Source organism: Antennarius striatus, chromosome 6, assembly GCF_040054535.1.
Source record: "Antennarius striatus isolate MH-2024 chromosome 6, ASM4005453v1, whole genome shotgun sequence".
Lineage (NCBI taxonomy): Eukaryota > Metazoa > Chordata > Actinopteri > Lophiiformes > Antennariidae > Antennarius > Antennarius striatus.
In genome coordinates this window covers 8,745,832-8,768,422 of record NC_090781.1, presented here as the reverse complement: position 1 = coordinate 8,768,422, position 22,591 = coordinate 8,745,832, and the positions used below count along the sequence as shown (strand labels likewise).

General features: G+C 42.9%; 3 protein-coding genes across 4 annotated transcripts in view; 2 read left to right on the top strand and 1 right to left on the bottom strand.

The window, feature by feature from the left end:
- The window catches only part of schip1 (schwannomin interacting protein 1), a 33,890-nt gene extending 32,049 nt beyond the window's left edge, over positions 1-1,841 (top strand). The window contains exons 7-8 of the mRNA XM_068316846.1: positions 453-546; positions 911-1,841. Coding sequence (XP_068172947.1) covers positions 453-546; positions 911-962 — 146 coding nt within the window. The 3' untranslated portion in view covers positions 963-1,841. The remainder of the gene's footprint in view (positions 1-452; positions 547-910) is intronic.
- A 1,290-nt stretch (positions 1,842-3,131) lies between these two features.
- On the top strand, positions 3,132-4,899 carry il12a (interleukin 12a). Its single transcript, XM_068317521.1, has 7 exons — positions 3,132-3,189; positions 3,339-3,490; positions 3,594-3,680; positions 3,936-3,977; positions 4,104-4,247; positions 4,382-4,420; positions 4,571-4,899. Exons 1-7 carry the CDS (start codon positions 3,132-3,134, stop codon positions 4,709-4,711), a joined length of 663 nt encoding a protein of 220 aa, XP_068173622.1. The 3' UTR covers positions 4,712-4,899.
- A 177-nt stretch (positions 4,900-5,076) lies between these two features.
- On the bottom strand, positions 5,077-15,917 carry si:dkeyp-97b10.3 (uncharacterized). 2 transcript variants are annotated; one of them, XM_068317395.1, is made up of 17 exons: positions 15,597-15,917; positions 13,515-13,546; positions 11,455-11,487; positions 11,221-11,286; positions 10,976-11,011; positions 10,841-10,876; positions 10,434-10,475; positions 10,298-10,347; positions 9,337-9,389; positions 9,039-9,265; positions 8,555-8,814; positions 7,694-7,819; positions 7,442-7,577; positions 7,263-7,310; positions 7,116-7,187; positions 6,697-6,987; positions 5,077-6,285 (listed from the first exon to the last, which is right to left on the bottom strand). In XM_068317395.1, exons 1-17 carry the CDS (start codon positions 15,644-15,646, stop codon positions 6,269-6,271), a joined length of 1,575 nt encoding a protein of 524 aa, XP_068173496.1. In that variant the 5' UTR covers positions 15,647-15,917; the 3' UTR covers positions 5,077-6,268. The 2 variants fall into 2 exon arrangements, with proteins under 2 accessions (XP_068173496.1, XP_068173497.1); XM_068317396.1 differs by having other exon boundaries at positions 10,976-11,008.
- Positions 15,918-22,591: the final 6,674 nt, after the last annotated feature.

Below are 22,591 nucleotides of genomic sequence, written 5' to 3'. Positions count from 1 at the left end.
TGAGTTCAACACACACGCGCGCACACACACACATACACAAACACACACACACGCATACAATGGATGTGAAAGTGCTTTTATATATTTGGACAACAGTACCTTTTACTGTTCCTTGACTGAACTGATCAGTGATTGTGACACTAAATAATCCATCATCTTCCACAAACCAGCTCAAGAAATCCCCATGAGTTCAAAATAATGAGCTACTTTTTATTTACTGCAGATTTTCCCCCTAGAATGTTTTTTTTTGTCTCATATTGCCATGAAAAGCACATTAATCCAGTGCTGTGCGTTACCCTATGACCTCCTGTCAAATACAATATATTGTATAATCATTTTGATTTATTATTCAATGTCAATACATTGTTTGTCAGAATGATATGAATAAATTCTTGTTTTCTGCTGTTAACATAATTTTACCTTATAATGATTCATCTGATCTCCATCTTCAGGCCTGAATGAGGAGCTTGTACAGTTACTGCTGATTCGGGATGAACTACATATGGAGCAAGACGCCATGCTGGTTGACATAGAGGACTTCACCAGGTGATGAAGCACAAATTCAGCACCTTCATCTCTGCATCCACCATCATGCTTTAATTCATCTTTTGTAATGAAGCCTATTAATTCAATGCAGAAAACAGGGTAAAGTCAAGGAAAAAGAACATCTAGCTCTTCGTTTAGCACTTCCTTATTTTCCTACAGGCTGCTCTCAGCAGGAAGTAAATTTGTTCTTATTTTTAAAGACATGAACAAGAGAATAAACTGCAGTCAAATTGTTCATTTACCTGGACTAACTTGCTCTTACAGTCAATTTATTGTTGGTTTGGTCTCTTCCTGGGATTTGCTCCCAATAAAATGTTTAAAAATCACCAGATTTTTCATTCCCGTTTGTCTTTTTTCTGTCTAGGCATGCTGAGAGCCAGCAAAAACACTTGGCTGAGAAGACCCTATCCAAATAAGATGCCCTCCCCTGCCCCTCCCATCTCCCCCTTTGCCACAAAATGCTCCTGCTCCAAACCAGACTTTTCCTCCCCGGCCGTTACACCCCTGCCCCCCCGCTCAATCCAAATCCTGCCCCTTTTGTCTCAAGTACTTTTCTCCTCACTGCTCCCTACGTCCACCTTCTTGTCCGACCCACTGACGGCAGTGGTGGCAACCTCACAGAAGGAGACCACCCTCTCATTTGCTTCTGTGGTTTTCTCCCAGCAGTAAGGATGGGAAAGCAATTCCTGCTTCCTGATAGAAGAGGAAACTGTGTGTTGTCATGGATTCTGTCCCCAGCTTCCTGTGCAGTGATCGGCCATGCTTTGCAATTGTTTCTTTTTAGCTTTCTACATTTGCCACTAAATTATAACTGTCAAAATGCAAAAAATTGTGGGATTAAACAAAAAAATAATAGTGAAAAGTTCAGTAGAAAGTAAGTCACAAGAAAAAAAAAGAAACAACATTGTAAAAAAAAAAAGAAGAAAAAAAAACAAATGGATACTAACTTCAGACCATTTTAAGTTGGACAGTAATTTAAAGTATTTCAAAGTCTCAACCTTTTTTATTCTGCACAAATGGTAGTTTTCAACTGAGAAATGTTTATTTGAAGGTGCTAAAAGAGTGTAAAGGAAAACATGCCTGCCTTGTAGTGGAGTCGTAGCTTTTGGTAATTTGTTCACTCTAATCGCTCTTCAACATTTTGTGAATGTTGATTTTCTGACACGAGTCATTTTAAATGAATAAGTGTGTTAATATCGTTTCATCTTACTGTAATGAAAAAAAAACTTTATTTGACGGAAGAAATGTTTATGTACAGATATGTAAAATAAAGAATAAACTTTGTTTCGTATATGTCGGTCTGTGTTGTGCCATATGTCGGGTCAGTCGCTGCCGGTCTGTTCATTGGCGTGAGGAAGTGTAACGGTCGTGATCAGTGGTCGCGACCACAGTGACTGAAATCCCTCTGTCTCGGTCTGACCTCATCACTGCACCGCTATTGTGCCACGAGTTGATTCTCTGCTCTGACAGGAAATCCACATTCAACTGCAAAAAAATCACCCTTGGAGACAAAATTATGAATTTGTTTTGTTTTTTTATTACAAAAAGTGAAACTGATGTAACGATCATGAATGATGTCATGTGAGAAAGGTATAAACATGCAGGAATTACTGACAAAAAAACACCTTTAGTAATGAATATGATGTCTTTTATATATCTAAGATGTCACATGAGCAATTAAGACAGTCCCACACCAACACCGTTAGTCATCTGTGATCAGGGTGAGTTTCATTCTTTTGCGATCCTGTAGTGAAGCAATTGAAAGGCCAGGAAACTCCTGTCAACCACTCAAGTTTCAGAGTGAGTTTTCTGTGTGTTAAGAACCATCAATAGATCTCTGTTTAGTTTCTAATGATTTATCCTGAAAGGGTTCCAAGGAGGCAGAAGTCATGTTTGGACTTACCATTATTTTCATTTTGAGCCTTGCGCTCATCACACAGACTAATATTAATATTAATATTAAACATAGTGGCCCATCTCTAGAAGTAAATAATTATAAGAGCTCTTAAAAACAAATTTAACTCCAATGCCAAATTCACTGGTCACTTCTTTGCTGTCTGCCCGGCCCTCTGGCTGAGTTTCAAGAAAATTAGTCAACTGGTTTTTGTGTATTTCTGCAAATGCACAGATGAACAGATCAATTAAAAACCCTTAAAGCAGAGCACTCAGTCATAGATTTAGAAACACAGTGTGCCAGTATTCAAGTGTAGGCCGTTCTTTTGGTTTGTTGTGTTTTGCAGATGCTGTTTTTAAGCAGCAGCTCTTTTCCATTGTATTTTGGGATCTTTGGACACCAAAATCACCAACATGTAAAAGACTGTTTGCTGCTGATGAAGCCAGTTGGTTTTCATAGTTTTCACCTCTGATCTCGGTCTGGATATTTTTATTTTTCTAATTTTTTTATTATTATTAGAATGCACCCATGTGGGCAGCAGAGGTACTATGACGAAAGGAATCCCTGCCTACTTCCCGTTTTTCATTCCAACAAAGATAATATTACTCTGCTGGTGTCCCTTCAAGGCCGTGAGAGGGAATCCCCAAGAACAAACCTGCATATAAATTCATCGGACTCTGTGCTAATGATTATGAACGGCTTGAGCAGAGATATCTGTCAGATGAGAAAGATGTCAGCCTGTCAATTCTGTAAGTCAAGCAAAACGACACTTATAGTGTACTGAGTTATTCTATTTTCCATGCGGTTCTCCTCTGTGGAGCATTTGTGGCGTTAAATAGATTCATAAAGAGAATGTGTTCTTGGTTTTGTTTTTGTTTTTTATCATCTTGCTGTGCAGACTTCACCAGTTGTGCGCTGTTGTTGCTGCTGACCTTGAACTGGCGCACGTCCAGCGGAATCCCGGTGCGCACTTTGAGCTCAGAGAATGACCAGAGCTGCGCGTCGCTCTACAAAAGTCTCCTGCTGAATGTGGAGAAACTGCTCAAAAATGTGAGTACTGTTCACTGTAACATGCTTAAATCTCGATACTACGTGTGATATTTTTATCATTTATTTATTGCAAACTCATTCACCTCGTTGTGCGTGATTACAGGATGTTTTCTGTTTCGGCATCACCTCCACTAACGCGGTGTTGAGTAAAACTGAGACCGCTTTGTCCTGCGCGCCCCCTGTGACTCAGGTATCACTCACTTTATTATTAAAATCCATAAAAACTATTAAATGTTATTGATGGCAAAGATCAGCACTACTTTTTCACTTAAATTTATATTGTCCAAAGTTGTTTTTTAATGCCAACAGCCTCACACTCTGTGCTATAATTACACCTTTGTAGTAAATAATGGATTCAGTAATTGTTCAAAGATCCCAGTTGGTAACTGAAATGATATGTGAAAAAATTCACCCTAAGAAATTTCAAATATTTTCTTCACCGCAGGAATCAGGTTGCGTGGTACGAGTAAACTCTTCCTTCAATGAGGTGTGCTTCAGTTTATATCCATCTTCAATATGATCTGACATGCAGTGTCTATATACATCCCCTAATTTACTTAAAATATGTAATTTCTCATGCAGACTGATGACTAATTTGTCTTTGTATTGGCAGAGAGAATGTCTGAGGAACATCATGAAGGACTTGGCCCACTACGCTGCTGCGTTCCAGTCCTACCTCAGATCCCCACTCAGAAGTCCTGAAGAGGAAGCCGCCCTCCTAAACCCAACTCTGGGAGTAATCCAGAGCGTAAGGAAGGTGAGTTTGTTACGCATGTGTTGGATGGATGAAAGAGAATGAGGAAAAGTAATGGTTTTAAGACAGAAGTGAAAATCTCTTGGGAAATAACATTTTGAAAGCTGCCTAAGGAAATTTTCCTCGGTTTATTTCAGAACTGCTCGCTGATGCAGAATGGAGAGGACTCTTCAGAGGTAGTTTTCTGTCTCTTTTTGTTTATTCCCATTTACTCCTCCTTCAGTCATTTGGATATAAACAACTGATACAAATGACACAAAGGGAAATTGTGGATTTTTTTTGTGATTAAAATTAGTCATGCTGCTTCCCTTTGTGTGTCTTTACAGGAGGATTTCACCAAGATATGGAAGGATGACACCTTCAGTAACAGGCTGGAGATGTGTAAGATGATGAGGGGCTTCTATTCCCGAACCATCACCATCAACCGGGCCATGGCCTACATCTCCTCAGGGGAGCACAAGAAGTAAACAGTCGACAATTTCATCATAACCATCACCCCAGTTAATACTGTCTCTGATCATTCCCCATTTACATCTTTTCACTGCACATGCTGCTAGGTCATAAGCTAACAGTTGGACTGTAGCCTCAGTCAAAACTGTTGCTGAGGCTCGCAGTGGAGTCCATGCTGGCTCATGTAAAGTAACAAATGCCCTCTGACATTTGGAGGAACAGATCTATTTATTTGATATTTATTGTATCTTTTTATTTATTTATTTAATGCCCTGACATGTTATTTATTGTTATTTATAATAAACATTTTTTTTTTGGCAAATGCTAACATGGAAATATTTTTTGATAATTACAAAACACTCTGGACATTTTTTTTCCTCAGTTTATTTAGAGACACTGCATGATAGAAAGTACAGAAAGGACGGATGGGATTGAGTTAAGTACACTGTTTGAAGAGGTAAACCTTTCCTCTCCCTGTAAACATGACGCAAAATATAATCAGACCTTAAAAGGCACCGCTGCAGCTTTTCCCAAATAGTGCTGAGATGCCTGGAAACAGTTGTGTTTGAGAACAGAAACAAAGCTGTTCAGGGATCTAACGAAGGAATGTTGAGAACATTTATCTGCAAAATGTTTCCACAGGCAGTTTACAGTACATTTATAAAGAGCTATAAACACTACAGCCATGACATAATGTGTAAAAAAAAACAGGATTTATAAAGAAACATGACTGTTGCTCTGCTGTAGCTGCACTTAAGACTGGTATTTACTTTCATCCCTGAATCCAAATGTTAGTGATTTACCCGCCCACCCACAGCCTATACATATGTATGGCGTAGAAAAACATATACATTTAAATTTACAAACAAAACAACGTGTTTCAGCCACAGGAAAAATAGTTTCATATTTTAAACATAACAATTATTCTGCTCAATAAGTTTGTTGAGAGATACCCGATTAAAAAATGACAAAAAAGACACAAAAAAAACAAAGAAATAGTTCACAGGTTTGAAAAAATAAAAAGATATTTACAGTGTGTACAAGTATAAAAACATAATTCACTCTTTAATGCTTTGGACAATCATGCATATGCATGTGGTTTCTGACCTAATTCTTTTATAAAAAGTTCCAAAACAAAAAATTAAAAAATGAAACAAGATAACCTGGATGGATTTTCCCATTTTTGCAGTTTCAACACTGCAGCACCAACATTTACATTTGCTACTGGCTACATAATTAGCTACTAAAAATCTATGACTTCGAAAAAGTCATTTTTTTTAACCTGATAGTCTTGAGGATCACATTGTGGCTACAAAAGAAGCTTTAGTACAGTTAGTCTATTCTGTATTCAGTACAAAATGGAATTACTATAGTGAAATAAAAATTTACATTGAAATTTTCATGAAATGTTGCATTTAAAAAAACAGAATGACTTTTTTTTTTTTTTTTAAATATTGAAAAGAAGATGCAAACCAAAGCACATGTGTTCCATGTCGACTCTGCTTGGTCCTGAGATTGATTTTCCTCTCATGATGGATGCAACAGATATCCAACAGTCAGCTCTGTTCAGCAGCTCAGCTGTCCATTATGTCTGAAAAAAAGATACATCATCCAAAAAACCACACAACTTTGGTTATTTTCATCACAACTATGAGGATATTTCAATTTCATTTTCATCTGCAAAAAAAAGATTTATTTTATAAAAATGCAAACGTATTAAAAAATCATACAAGTGGCTATTTCAAGGTATCAGATATCCCTGATTCTAGTCGGGACACTAAAAGCATTGTCCTGTATGATCATTGCTTGATATCTATGCATTGCAGCCACATACCTGTTAAAGACATACTATAAATATGTATTTTGTTTTAACTGAAACATTTGAATGGCTGTGAATCTCACAGCCATCATCTTTTCTTGATGCTGTTGCTTTAATAGCTCAAAAACTCGGATTATTTATAGATAACTTTATATATATTAATATGCATAGTAACTTTATTACTTTGTAGCGTCTGATAGACTTCAGGAGGCAAGTCATCCAGATCCTCCACACTTTTCCAAAGGTGGTACGCTGTGGCCTCCCCAGGCTTCCTTCTGCTCTTCCACTCCACCAGCATCTTCAGTTTCTGCATGGTAACATCTTTCTCTGTATCCTGGATGTCATCCAGTTCTTTGGAGTTCAAGTCCAGAAAGATGGCCACCTGCTTCCACTCCTTCCCAAGCCTCTTGGCCAGCTGCAGTAGCTGCTTCTCTGACATGTCCCGTCCCCGAGCATTCCCAGGTTTCCTTCCATCTGGAAAACACACACGTAGCTCATGTTATGATGTTTCCAGACACACTGATGGATCTGAAAGTAATTCAGGTGTGGATTGGTTTGTTTGGTTGGGGAAATCAGTGCAGGTAGTCGGTGTGGAAAGTTACCAAACTCATCCTGAATCCTGGGCCGTTTGCAGGTAGTTTCTTCCTCTGAGGGGCTGCTGCTCCTCTGTGCGTCTATGAGGCAAGGCCATATGATGCAATATGAGATGAGATCATGTGATGAAAAAAAAAATTAGAAAAGAAACTCACGGATAGTCCTTTTCTTTGGCTTCTTTTCTGTGTTATCCACACAGTCACCTAAAAACAAAAAAGTCACTGGAGTTACAACCAGAAAAACACTGAAAAAATAAATAAAGCCTCAATTTAGCCTCAACGCCAAAACATTTTATTTATGTAATTCTCAGCATGACTAAACACACTGGTGGTACCTTCTCTTATGGTAGCCGACCAAACCGTCTCCTCAGTTTTCCTGTCCATGAGAGACAATTTAAAGGGAGGCGGCTGCTCAAAGAAAACCTCAAAGTAGCCTTTCATTTTAGTCACGGACAAGGTAAATTCCAAATCCTACACAGAAACACATCAGCGTACCTTTAGAAATTTTTATTACATAGTCATTGAATTATAAATGTAAAGTTGATGATTATGCATATAAATGACGTGACACAGGCAAAGTAACAAACCTGGGGTCTGATCTCTCCCTCCGGCTCGCTCATGAGATGATAATTCCCCTCGTCTAGTTTGCACGTGGGAGGCTTCTCTATCCTAATGTGGCGATTCTTGTAGCTGCGCACCTGTTTGGCGATGTCCTGTTGACAAAGGGACCGCAGGAAGACAAGGTGAGGCAGGATGTGACATGCAGGCTCAACAGTGATTTACATTTAATACATTTTCTACGGTAGGGAGAGAAAAAAGTCTCCTAGGCTGTGATTGGTTGAGCAAGATGGGTAATGTTCACAGTAATTTAAAATGATATTTATATTATTATATTTTTGCAGGTTACAATACATGTAATATGATCATTCACCAGCTGCAAACAATAAAATACACACACACTCACAAACCCACAAACACTCTTGCAAAGAGACCACCAGAACCACATCACAGTGACTCCGATCAGTGCACACTGATTACATGCACACGTTTCAGTCGGGCTCACGAGGATCAGAAATTTGAAATGCAATACAGTATAACTAAGTCTGGAACTGGAACTTTCACTGATATTGCATCGGATTGCCTGGTGGAGTGAGGCCTTAACGTAAAGAAATATAAGGAGGATGAGATCACACCAGTCTCTTGTATGAAAAATGTCTTTGTACTAAACAGGGAGGGAATTTTTTCCCCTAAATTAAAAACACAAAAGCAACATTGAAGAGAAAATTAGTGGGGAGGACGCTGACTTTAATCAGTTGACGTTTTGAAAAATACAGTGATTAAAAGTACAGTATAGTAATTAAAATACTGACGGGTGTTATAATGTGCCTGATAAACCAAACAGGACCCTGCAGCTACAGCAGGTTCAGCAGATCTTCACCAATTCTTACCTTAATGTCAGATGAGTTGTTGGTGGCCAGGTAGACATGGAAGCTGTAGCTATTGCTGTTGTCATTAGTCAGCTGCCTGTAGATCAGGACCACCCCGTGACGCTCTACGGATCGGCTGGTTTGAATGATGGGGCCCACGGGTGACAGGGACGTCACGTTCCACTTGACGTGGCTGCCTGAGCGGTCCACCGTCGGCTCGATGAGCGGATGGTTGTCCTTTATGTGCAGGACACTGAATGTCATCTCATTTTCTGGATCATCTGCAAAAAATAGAAGGTTTTGGGATCCATCTAGAGCAGCTTTAAATGATAACTAAAGGTTGATATTCACTGAAATGAACTACTCTTTGTAAAAGCCCTAAAATGGGTCATAATCTTAATTCGTGATTAAATCATGGCAAAATCTATGCTGAACAATGTGAATATAATTGTGAATTATACAGTATATCAAAAATAGAGTGTGACACACTGATATCTCTTCTCACCAGCAAGGCAGACGGAGTGAGGGAATTGGATGGACTTGAGGACAGAAGCGTCCTTGTGGACCGTTTCCACATTAAAGATGGGTCCTGCACATTTCCAAGAGTCCCGGAGAAATGAGCCAAATTTGGACCAGGACAGGACTGAGTACCGAACCAGAACTCGCTCCGATGCCTCAAACACCAGGCCGGTGAGCGAGCACTCGTACGTGCCCTCTCCTTCAAGCTGCACCCTGAAACACAGGCAGTCGGTGACGCTGCACAAGCAGAGTTCATATAAATGAGCACAGACGGTTCCACTCACTGTAGTCGTCCCTTGGAGATATGTCTGGGGGTAACAAGCTCATTACCATGGCTCTGTCAAAAACAGAAGTTTAAAATTTTACATGGTGTTCCTCTTTCATTCAGTATAACTTCATTCAGAAGGTATGATGCAAAAAATTTAGGAAGACAAGACACAAAACTCCACAATTTTGAAACATCTGTGCTTTTATAAAGTCACATGCACCCAAAAAAAGGCCTAAAAGATCTATAAAAACAAAAGTGACAATAGAACACAATGTGAACTGACACATACGAGGGTTGTGAGTTTAAATACGTTTGCATAATGATGCCTGTCACACATTTCGTTTCACTTCATACAAATGTTAATAATAGATCCCGGCTATCATCACCGCTCATCTGTACTTGTGCAGATGAGCGTCTTCACCATGAGAATATTTAAAACACTCAAATCTGAATGCAGCGTTTTAGCACCAGTGATATATTGTCCACCCTCCGAGCTGAAGAGATCATCAGCATCCATTCAGGTGAATCAACATACCATCAAATAGAGCTGATGGTCTGTAAATATCATGAGGTATGGTTCTACTTCCAGAGAGTTTGTATCTGTTTAGTCGCTGCAGTGGGAACGACAACACCAGGTTGTGATTTCTATGTTAGACAAATTCCTTTTCTCCTCAGGTGCTGCCATGATTCACTTTAAAGACCATCAATCCAAAGGCTCATATTTATCACCATTCATGAGATGCATCCATTTACCATTCAGGGCTGAATGCATGGGGCGCAGAGAGCAGGAAGAGATGATGGTACACACAATTCCAGGTAGACCGTGATTTATAAAGGAACGTTACGTTCAGCTGAGCCTAAGTGCTGTTTTCTAAATCTGACCTTGTTTTGTTTTGTTTTTTTCAGCTTGTTCACACTTGTAGTATGGATCCTTACAATGCTTAATAATAATGGACACCCGTGGATTTACTGCTCACCTTTTGGATGGCTTTGCATTTTTCACAGCATACTTTGAAGAGACTCCTATCTGTCACGGTAAACAAAAAAAAACAAAAAAAAGGAGTTACAAGACACGACGTCCACAACATTTCTTACCATGTATATTCTGTTTACCTTTCCAATTTGAATCTTGCGCTCCAGCTACAGGGACGGATTCTAGAGTGAAAACAATTCAAGTATGACATTATTATAAGAAAAATCAAAAGAAGTAGAATCTCATACTAAACCTTTGATAAAAACCCTTAACATTCCGTGGTTAGAGTTTTTTTTGGTATGGGTTATGGTGGTGGAAAAGAAGAAGAATTAAATGTGTCATCAAATTGTGTCATAAAAAAAAACAACATGCATCCAGCAGGCGTCATCAGTTTGTGGCATGATTACATAACGATGGGTGCGAAAGATGTGGTTGTGGCTATAAACCAATGGAAGCCATGGAAATTTTGACAAGCGTACTTGCTCGTCTGGATGTAAACAAGTGTTTTTAAAAAAGCAAACCAGTTTGAAGCGGTTAAGTGTCACACCGTTTTTAAGCTCCTGTGCTTTGGCTTCTTCATTGCCTGCAAAGAAAAGAACATAAATTTGGTTAAAACATTGCGAAATGATTCTTTGTTACTTTATTTACCATTTGATGTTCTAGGATTGATAATAGTTCTAACCTTCCTCTCCTTCATTCTTTCCAGCACCAACTTCTGCTGAGAGTCACAATGAAACGGAAGGAATTAGGAAAATAAAACATATTTACTTCACACCTGCAGCCATTTAGCTTAGCTTAGCATAGAAATACTGGCCAGGCAAGCTGCTTCAATAGGTTTCGAGTCTTCATGTTAAGCTGAAGGAACTGGATGAACCTTCCTATGATATTCATCCTAGAAATGTATGAACTGTAAAAACTGACTCTTACCAAAATCCTCTTCCTCTTCTTCTTTCTCCTCGTCTGAGCTGCTCTCTGTGGACTCTCCTGTATTCTCTGTTCAATAATCAATAATGCAAATTGGTGAGTGAGGAAGATAAAAACTTGAGCCTGAACAAAAGGAATGGTGAAGAAAAGGGAATCATATGATGGTGTTAGAAAAACAACAAACAACGAGATGATTTTGTGCAGAAGATGCAGATTAATGAATGAACGGGTTCCTACCAGAACCACTGCTGTCGCCTCCAGTCAGAGTATCTGAAACAAATGAGTTGTTATGTTAGGGGTGTGTGTGTGTGTGTGTGACCTCTTAAATAGAGGTTCCTATTAACCATAGCTTCACTATCTTTACAGGAACATCAAATATTTAGCAACATCAAACTGTTGTTGCAGTTATTATACCACCAAGAGATGAATGCGCGATAAAAATCAGTGGTTTCCATGCTACAAAAATATCCATTTGTATCAATATCAATAGACCACATCATTCTGCTGTAGAAACGCTTTCTACTCAATAACTCAACTCAGATTCTGGTTCTCTATTTCTTTATTCACAAAGTAGAAAGCAACCTCTACTAAGGAAGCTCAACTTCCCTTTGCTATTCTAAGTTATTGTTATATTTAAAAGTAATGCTTCATGACCATTTAATCCTCAAAATAGAGTTTAGCTTCATTGTAATCCCTCAAATAATTTATGCGAAAGTCAAAAAAAAAAAAAAAGTAACAGACAGAGATGGGACAAAAATGCTTTTGTCGCATTGTTAGAGAAAGTGAAAATAAAGTTGTGACTTTGGCCCTTTATTTGAATCCACTCCAAAATCCTGTGGGTTCTTCCTCCTTACATACCCAGCCCTCCCACCACAGTTCAAGGCGAGCACTGGTTGTGTAATTCTGTTATCTCATGAAGAGACACACACTGGAGAAAACACAACCTTCCTGGTGGAGGTAAACTTCAGGCGAAGCCACATTCTCTGTTGCTATGCCCGTCTCTACCTGCACTGTTTGAAACATCCCTTGATGAAGGAACGGGTGAAACCTTCTTTACCTTCCCAATGAAAGCTATCCACTTTTACTTCACTCATGTATGTGCACTGTTTGTTTTTTTTAAATTAATCATTAAAAACCCTTGTGCATTTCCAACTGGTGCTGCCAGCTTCTACACATCCATCATTCCCGAGCAGGTGAACTGTGGCACCTTGTGAAGGAGCCTGTGATAACTGCCATGCATTAACATTCTGGCACATTTACACCCGTGGGTCCCGAGGTGCTGCTTCTCCCCTCTGCCATCTGGCAGGGCGCCTCGCCATCTAATGGATGAAGCCCTTCCTCTCTGGCCCACAGAGCTTTAGCTCAGACTAACAAGCAGATGCTGCCATCGCCGCCTCGCCTCCCTCATCCACTCAGCTCGATCCGTCTGCTTCACCTCTCTGCACTACGGTTCTCTCTCCCCTCATCCTCATATGCCTCCCATGGTCAGTCCCTTCTCAGTCTGCCATGGCTGCTTTCCCTCATCAGACTGACAAACAAGGTGGAGACCAAACACCCACGCTGAGGCGCACATTCACATGTACGAGCACACACACACACACACACACACACACACACACACACACACACACACACTCGTGCTCGGCTTGAAAAATTTGAGTAATTTCACGAGTGTTGCCTGCCATCTGCTGGCGTAGCAACACCAAGGACATAAAAAGGTTGATGAGTGATGCGCAGCAGTAGATCCAAGTCTTTTTTTAAACCATCTACAGTTGTATATATGTCTTATTTATCTACTTATTATTGTATTTTTGACATTTAAATTGAATATATATAGTAAGACTAAGACAGGGGTGACAAACTCATTTTCACTGAGGGCCACATCAGCATAATGGATGTCCTCAAACGGCCAGATGTAACTTATAAATGTAACTGAATGTAATTCATTGTAATGTAAAATAAAAGTAACTATTCCTTAATGTTGAATAACTGAATTTATTACTTATTCAAGTTACAAAAAATACAGTTGCACAGAAAAAATATGTTTGCTTGTTTCTCTGTTATTACATAAATCCTTTTAATTTGTCAGGTTGTGAAACACACAGAACTCCATCAATCAAGAATCAAACTATCCAAGTGAATGAAGAAAGCAAACTTTTGACCTATTTGACACTCTGACCTTTTATGCTCTAAAAAGATGTGGCGGCCCACATGTGGCCACCAGGCCTCGAGTTTGACACATATGGACTAAGAAATAAATATTCACTGGGAAAGGAATTAAATGGAACCATGTTTACCTTTGTTGTCAGGCGCAGGAATATCTCCATTTCTGTGGAACAAAGGAAACAACATTCAGAAGCTTGGACTCATTACAACAGGAGTCTTGTTAGGGACCCCTGGGAGTCACGGAAGAAGTTTGAGCTCTTAAATTGTGCCGCTGCACGCTCTCTTCATTACGTTACTTCTGCTTTCAAACAGGAAGAGCTGCAGTCCAGTGAATTAGAGAAACAGGAAGTGTGTGCAAGCTGCCTGCATCTCACTAGAACACCTTTGACACCATCCTGTCGAATGGATCCCAATGAAACTCCTGCCATGACCCGATGTCACAGCTGCACTCATGGTGCAGGAAACCAGCCATGGAAGGATAAAGCTGAATTCATAACTAACTTTCAGCCAGAAGTGGAGGTGGAGGATGCATGTCATTGTAATAATGCTCTTATTTGACTAAACTCGGGGTCGATTGATTCCACACACGCTGTCAGTAGACGTGACGAGAAAGAATCAGTCAGAATCCATCCGTTTTGGAGCGATTGCATCAAAATGTATTACTATTAATTTCAACCAAATTGCCCAGCCCTGTACAACAAACATCAGTATCACTTCTGTCTATTTACCTTTTTTCATCTGCTTGACTAACCAGAAATTCATTGTATTACACAAACAAAGACTGGAGTCAGGAGTTATAATAGATCGGTGTTGTGTCTGACTGGAGCAACCTGTCTGTGTTTCAACAAGAGACGACACGCTTGAAGATCTGCTGGGAGCAAATTCAACACCATCAGGTATGAATAACTGGGTCACATCCCTTTCACCGCCTCTGAAATGATGCTTCACAAATAGTTGTGCAAAATCACACAACATAATTCAGGATAAGCCTACAGAGACGTGTGTTTCCCTTTCCCTTACACATCAGCCCAGGAAACACGTTTTTTCTGTTCAGGGTCAGGTTTCACCGCTGCACACCAACAGCAATAATGAGCCTTACTACTTGATAACTGTCTCTTTCTTCTACTCTGATTGTTTCTATCTCCTAGTAACAAACTCCTCTCTGAGGGTGTTGGTCTGCATCTGGATGGAAGATAAAGAACGCAGCATTTGCATGCATTCCTGCATCTGTGTGCAAACACAGCAAAGGGGGAAGGACATCTGTGTGCAGATCAACAACCAACAAACGGCGGACACAGAACACACAGGAACTAAATGTTAACATTATTCATTAGTATTACACCTCACTGCTTTCACTGTTAGAACCTGTCAAGTTTACTGAAAAATGTACTATTTATCAGCAGGGGGAAAAAAACACTTTAAAAGGCTCAGTGCAAGTTTTTTCTCCACATTCAGCATAAGACATTATTTTAACCATTGAAGACTTACAGTAGAAACAGAATCACAAACATTCAGGACTGCATCTTCAAGTTAATACGCAACTTTCTACAAACCCTGTCAATGTGCTCACATTAGATCTCCTCTGGTGAACTCCTATAATGTCCCTGGTGGACATAGACTCTAATGTCACCTGTTCTGGATTGCTAGAATTACACTTGTTCATCCAGGTACTTTCTCAGCCCTCATCTGCAGGTGAATGGAGACAACACAACAGTGTCTGTAGAGGACACTGCCTCACCTGATCATATCGGATTACCGTTCTATGACATCAGGATCGTCCTTCCTTTCCTTGGGGAAAACATACTTCAAACTCAATTATTAGGAATGTATTATTAGGAGTATAATTACACATTTGGATATATGTTTAGCATTCCTGTACTGATATTTGTGTATAATCCACAGATATTACTTATTTTCGTCAAACATGCTCACATTCATGTCACCAAAAGAACGTGCGTCATTTAAATAAGACATAAATAGATGGCTCTCTTATTTCCTTCATATATATGTTTGAATTCGTGTTATTTACCAACAAGAAACGATTGGAGATGTGTTGTTGTTGTTTTTATCGGATGCTCTAGAGGAACAAAAGGAAACTCTTCCCACATTTGCGCCAAACGATGAACGCGCAGGACCGACGAGCGTGTGCGTGAATCCACACCGAATCCGTGACAAAAACACGGAGACTACGACAAAAGAATAAAAGTTCTTACCCATCCTCCAGGTGACAAGCCGCAGCACAGTTCGCCATCGCCACCACCATCCTCCTTCTTGGGATCGAGTCACGTCACGATACGCAAAAACAAAACAAAAAAAAAAGCACCTGGATGCGATCCAAACATCGGCTACTCGGTGGTAGTTTAAACACCAGGCGGTAACACGGCAGGAGAACGGTCATCCAGTCCCTGGTGGGTCAACACCTTCCCATCCGCTTCCCCTTCGCTTGGTGCGTTCATCCAAACCATCGGGATTTAACCAAGAAAAATGCGCGCGTAGTGTCCATAAACGAACCGCACGCAGCCCCTCTGCAGATGAATCGTTTCCTGTCTGATCCATTGTGTTTATGTGCGCGAAACAAATACAAACCGATCTGCATAGCATGTTGTAAAGTGTTGCGCCGCAATTGCAGCGAACTGGTCTTTTATATATCCGCGGTTTGTGCAGTTGCAGCGCAACTCGTGAAAGCCCATCAATGCGCACCGTGTGGGCGGGAGGACCACCGCGCCATGAACACGGTCTTTATGAGCGGAACTACAGTCGTGTTCTGTAGATGATTTACTATCCGATTGTTACCACTTTTTTTTCTCACAGCAAAGTCATCAATTGAGTTGTGTATTTCGTCCCACGCACACAAAGAGCAGCCAAATCCCAGCAGTGTAATTGGGTCACAGTAAGAATGGGAAGACGTCCACGTTTGATTGTGGAGCTGCAACACCAGCAGGACACCAGCAGATGTCCCAGCAGACAATAAAACCAGTGCAGAAGTAAACCATGGCTCAACTAGAAGAAGAAAAATCCTTGAAACAGGAGACAAATTCAGAATAGTTTCATGCATTTCACTTGAGTCTGTACATGCAGTTAAGATAACGTGTTAGTATTTCCTTTATCTATCAGAAAGACAAGTAAGACAGGGTGTGTTCGAGTCCGGAGATGTCCAGTCGGACGTCGCCAAGGAGTAGGAATTTTATTTTTTTACATGCAGGAAAGGTAAATAAATAAAAATCTGATTTATTAATCTTTTATTGAGACAGTTTATATATATAATAAATGCAAAAGTTAGAAGTAACACCGAACCATTGTACTTTGTAAGCACTAGGCGGCTCTACGGTATGAAAGCTCTTCTGTATCCCACGGTCCTTGAAGGCAACAAAGAGGAGGAGTTACCAGTCAGGAAGCAGCGGACTCAGCAGCGACGGAGGGGATCTCCCATTCATTACAACCCGCGAACTGGTGAACTGGTGATGCCCTTCCTTGAGTGGTCACCTTATCGTGGTGGAGGGGTTTGTGTGTCCCAATGATCCTAGGAGCTAAGTTGTCTGGGGCTTTCTGCCCCTGGTAGGGTCACCCATGGCAAACAGGTCCTAGGTGAGGGACCAGACAAAGTACTGCTCAAAGACCCCATATGATGACAAAAAACACTGACACACGTTTTCCCTTGCCCGGATGCGGGTCACCGGGGCCCCCCTCTGGAGCCAGGCCTGGAGGTGGGGCTCGAAGGCGAGCGCCTGGTGGCCGGGCCTGCACCCATGGGGCCCGGTCGGGCGCAGCCCGAAAGGACAACGTGGGTCCCTCTTCCCATGGGCTCACCACCTGTGGGAGGGGCCATAGGGGTCGGGTGCATTGTGAGCTGGGCGGTGGCCGAAGGCAGGGACCTTGGCGATCCGATCCCCGGCTACAGAAGCTGGCTCTTGGGACGTGGAATGTCACCTCTCTGGCAGGGAAGGAGCCTGAGCTGGTGTGTGAGGTTGAGAAGTTCCGACTAGATATAGTCGGGCTCACCTCCACACACAGCTTGGGCTCTGGTACCAGTCCTCTCCAGAGGGGTTGGACTCTCTTCCACTCTGGAGTTGCCCATGGTGAGAGACGCCGAGCAGGTGTGGGTATACTTGTAGCCCCCCGGCTTGGTGCCTATACATTGGGGTTCACCCCGGTGGACGAGAGGGTAGCCTCCCTCCGCCTTCGGGTGGGGGGCCGGGTCCTGACTGTTGTTTGTGTGTATGCACCAAACAGCAGTTCAGAGTATCCACCCTTTTTGGAGTCCTTGGAGGGGGTGCTGGAGAGCGCTCCCACTGGGGACTCCATCGTTCTGCTGGGGGACTTCAATGCTCACGTGGGCAATGACAGTGAGACCTGGAAGGGTGTGATTGGGAGGAACGGCCCCCCCGATCAGAACCCGAGCGGTGTTCAGTTGTTGGACTTCTGTGCTTGTCACGGACTGTCCATAACGAACACCATGTTCAGACATAAGGGTGTCCATATGTGCACTTGGCACCAGGACACCCTAGGCCGCAGTTCGATGATCAACTTTGTGGTCGTGTCATCGGACTTGCGGCCGCATGTCTTGGGACACTCGGGTGAAGAGAGGGGCGGAGCTGTCAACCGATCACCACCTGGTGGTGTGTTGGCTCCGATGGTGGGGGAAGATGCCGGTCCGACCTGGCAGACCCAAACGTATTGTGAGGGTCTGCTGGGAACGCCTGGCGGAATCCCCTGTCAGAAGGAGTTTCAACTCCCACCTCCGGCAGAACTTCACTCACGTTCCGGGGGAGGCGGGGGACATTGAGTCTGAGTGGACCATGTTCCGCGCCTCCATTGTCGAGGCGGCCGACCGCAGCTGCGGCCGTAAGGTGGTCGGTGCCTGTCGTGGCGGCAACCCCAGAACCCGTTGGTGGACATCAGCGGTAAGGGATGCCGTCAAGCTGAAGAAGGAGTCCTATCGGGCCTTTTTGGCCTGTGGGACTCCTGAAGCAGCTGATAGGTACCGGCAGGCCAAGCGGAATGCGGCTTTGGTGGTTGCTGAGGCAAAAACCCGGGCGTGGGAGGAGTTCGGTGAGGCCTTGGAGGACGACTTCAAGACGGCTTCGAAGAGATTCTGGTCCACCATCAGGCGTCTCGGGAGGGGGAAGCAGTGCAGCATCCACACTGTATATAGTGGGGATGGGGAGCTGCTGACCTCAACTCGGGACGTTGTGACTCGGTGGGGAGAATACTTCGAAGACCTCCTCAATCCCGCAGACACGCCTTCCCATGAGGAAGCAGAGTCTGGGTTCTCTGAGGCGGGCTCTCCTATCTCTGGGGTTGAGGTCACCGAGGTAGTTAAAAAGCTCCTCGGCGGCAGGGCCCCGGGGGTGGATGAGATCCGCCCGGAGTTCCTAAAGGCTCTGGATGTTGTGGGGCTGTCCTGGTTGACACGCCTCTGCAACATCGCGTGGACTTCGGGGACAGTGCCTCTGGATTGGCAGACTGGGGTGGTGGTCCCCCTTTTTAAGAAGGGGGACAGGAGGGTGTGCTCCAACTACAGGGGCATCACACTCCTCAGCCTCCCTGGTAAGGTCTATTCAGGGGTTCTGGAGAGGAGGGTCCGTCGGGAAGTCGAATCTCGGATTCAGGAGGAGCAGTGTGGTTTTCGTCCTGGCCGTGGAACAGTGGACCAGCTCTACACCCTCCGCAGGGTCCTTGAGGGGGCATGGGAGTTCGCCCAACCAGTCTACATGTGTTTTGTGGACTTGGAGAAGGCGTTCGACCGTGTTCCTCGGGGGGTTCTGTGGGGGGTGCTTCGGGAGTATGGGGTACCGGACCCCTTGATAAGGGCTGTTCGGTCCCTGTACGACCAATGTCAGAGTTTGGTCCGCGTTGCCGGCAGTAAGTCGGATTCGTTTCCAGTGAGGGTTGGACTCCGCCAAGGCTGCCCTTTGTCACCGATTCTGTTCATAACTTTTATGGACAGAATTTCTAGGCGCAGCCAAGGCGTTGAGGGTGTTCGGTTTGGTGGCCTCAGTATCGCGTCTCTGCTTTTTGCAGACGACGTGGTGCTGTTGGCTTCATCAAGCCGTGATCTCCAACTCTCACTGGAACGGTTCGCAGCCGAGTGTGAAGCGGTTGGGATGAGAATCAGCACCTCCAAATCTGAGACCATGGTCCTCAGTCGGAAAAGGGTGGAGTGCCCTCTCCAGGTTGGGGATGAGATCCTGCCCCAAGTGGAGGAGTTCAAGTATCTTGGGGTCTCGTTCACGAGTGAGGGTACAATGGAACGGGAGATCGACAGGCGGATCGGTGCAGCGTCTGCAGTGATGCGGACTCTGTATCGGTCTGTCGTGGTGAAGAAGGAGCTGAGCCGAAAGGCAAAGCTCTCGATTTACCGGTCGATCTACGTTCCTACCCTCACCTATGGTCACGAGCTATGGGTCGTGACCGAAAGAACGAGATCCCGGATACAAGCGGCCGAAATGAGTTTCCTCCGTAGGGTGTCCGGACTCTCCCTTAGAGATAGGGTGAGGAGTTCGGCCATCCGGGAGGGACTCAGAGTCGAGCCGCTGCTCCTCCGCATCGAGAGGAGCCAGATGAGGTGGCTCGGGCATCTGGTTAGGATGCCTCCTGGACGCCTCCCTGGTGAGGTGTTCCGGGCACGTCCTACCGGGAGGAGGCCCCGGGGACGACCCAGGACACGCTGGAGAGACTATGTCTCCCGGCTGGCCTGGGAACGCCTTGGGATTCTCCCGGAGGAGCTGGATGAAGTGGCTAGGGAGAGGGAAGTCTGGGCTTCCCTGCTTAAGCTGCTGCCCCCGCGACCCGACCCCGGATAAGCGGAAGAGAATGGATGGATGGATGGAACTGGTGATGTCATTGTCAGTGTTCGTGTGTTCGTATGTACGTCCGTTCGTCAACCAAATATCTTCACAGATATTGTAGATAAAAAAGATGAAACAAAAAACAAGTTAGTCGGGCAGGTAGGTCAAGGTCATATTTCAACTTTTGTACACTCAGGAACTGCATACGATAGAAAGACGAGGGCGAAGGCCAGTGTGAGTAAGACGATAGATCAGGGGTCACCAAATGTCGGACCAAGGTTCCGGATCTGTGACCACTTCATGATAAATTCACGAGAGTAGATTTTCTTTGCGCATTTTTACTTACGGTCACGGCGACAGACGGCGGGCGCTGCTCCTCCAGTTAATACGGTAGTAGCGCCACTCAGTTCAGCCAATCAGATCAACATAAAACATCTTTTAGTGATGGGACAGTTGTGAATAAGTGCTTAAACGCTGTTGTTGACACATTGTTTGAGGGGAAAACAGAAAGATGAGATGTGTGGAAAAACTCCCAATGTCAGCTTCAACAGCAAACAGAAAATCAGAAATGTTAACATCTTGATGCAGCTATTCAGAGAGCACCATGCACATCTGTGGACACTGAGGAGTCTACAGATGTTACTGGTAATGTCCAGCTTTTGTGTGTGTCAGGTTCCTTCACAAAGACAAGGACCTCTTTGCTGGGTGTAACACCACTAACACACACAAGAGGAGGGGACATGTATGCAGCAATAAGATGCTGACAAAGGGGGACATAGAACTGAAGCGGGTGGTCTCTATCGCCACAGACACCACCACCCTCTCTTTTTCCACCACCTTGTCATGGTGGGGGAAAAAAAGAGGGGGGCTGTGCCAAACAGTGGGAGCTTTCCAAAAGAGTCAAGGTGCGCTCTGTGCACACCTTTTGCACAAGTAACCTTGTGCACAAGTAAATTACTGGCAGGCCACATGCCCCTTTCTCTCACAAAGAAAGTTCTGTTTGCATTTTCCCCCTGAAAGAGCCAGTTTTTATTTATGCTTTCTGAACATGTAAATATTTTTTTACTTGAAGTTTAGGCCTCAGTTCTTTAGGCTGGGATGTATTTAATTTACAAGAAAAAGTATTATTCAGCTTTTTACACTTTATTTTTAATTCTGAGGTTTGTGTGTTCTTCAACCTAACATAAAGGTTTGAAATTTAATTACCTGGGTTTACTTTTATTTATGGTGAGGTCAAAGAGCTAGCTGTGCACAAATTTAAACATAACCTGCATTGAAAATTTATAATAAATGATAATGTGGACATAGGGACCAGCTATAAGACACAAACTCGACTTGGGTTCGGACCTTTTGCGAAGAGGAAATTTTTATAACAGGACCTCCATGACTTGCAATTGAATACCCCTGACATAGATGAATGCACTAGATTTGATCTATGGTGTCATTGGATGTTGCCTCTGACTGCCTAGTCTATCCTGAGATATTTTTGCACATATTTCAGGAACCAAATATGACAGAAAGACCAAACAAGAGTGATTATAATCAGGGAGGCAAAGGGATGAAGAGTAGATCACAAACTTGACCTTACAAAACTAGGTCAAAGTCATTTGAACTTTTATACCATTTTAGGTACACATGTCTGAAACCTAATGACAAATGCACCAGTTACATGTTGGATAATAGGTTTTTTATTACATGACCCTGACCTATGAAAGTAAGTCATGGTAAAATTTTGAATTCAGGGGTGTCGCAGGATGTTGCAGTTGTTCCTATGGGTCTGCAGCTGGATTGTCAGAGCAGCCGTGTCTTTTTTCAGGGTTGTCTTAGTGTTGAAAACTAGCAATGCTAACACAAATAGCATTTTTTAAAAGCACGTATGTATTTACTTTGATCGTGGCTGCAGCAGATTCTAACAGGGATGAGACAACAGTCACCTGCCATAATAAACTACAGTCCAATACTGGCTGAGGTTTTAATCCAATTCAAATAAGTTTGTTTTGGTACAAATACAATGTGAATGTTGGTCTAACACTAAAATACAATTTTATGTACAAAAACACTAAAAACTCAATGTATGTATTGCTTCTTCGAAAATAAATTTGGTTTGTTATGAATGAATGAATAGTTTGAGAACACTGACTTAGAAAGTGTTTAATTGTAAAGGCTTTTAGATCAGTCCTCCCCTAACACTAATCATCAAGGTATAAATAGCTGATTTATTTATTGGGTAGGTACAGTGTTACACTGATCTGTATATGTCGATGCATGGTCACACTTGTACAGATTTGAAATGTATTTGTGAGTTGCCTTTGAGTTCATTAAAAAAGAAAAGAACCACAACTCATTTCACTACTATTACCATGGTTTTAATCACAACTATTAATAGTAAGAGTACTTGTCTCCTCTACAGCTGCTTCTTC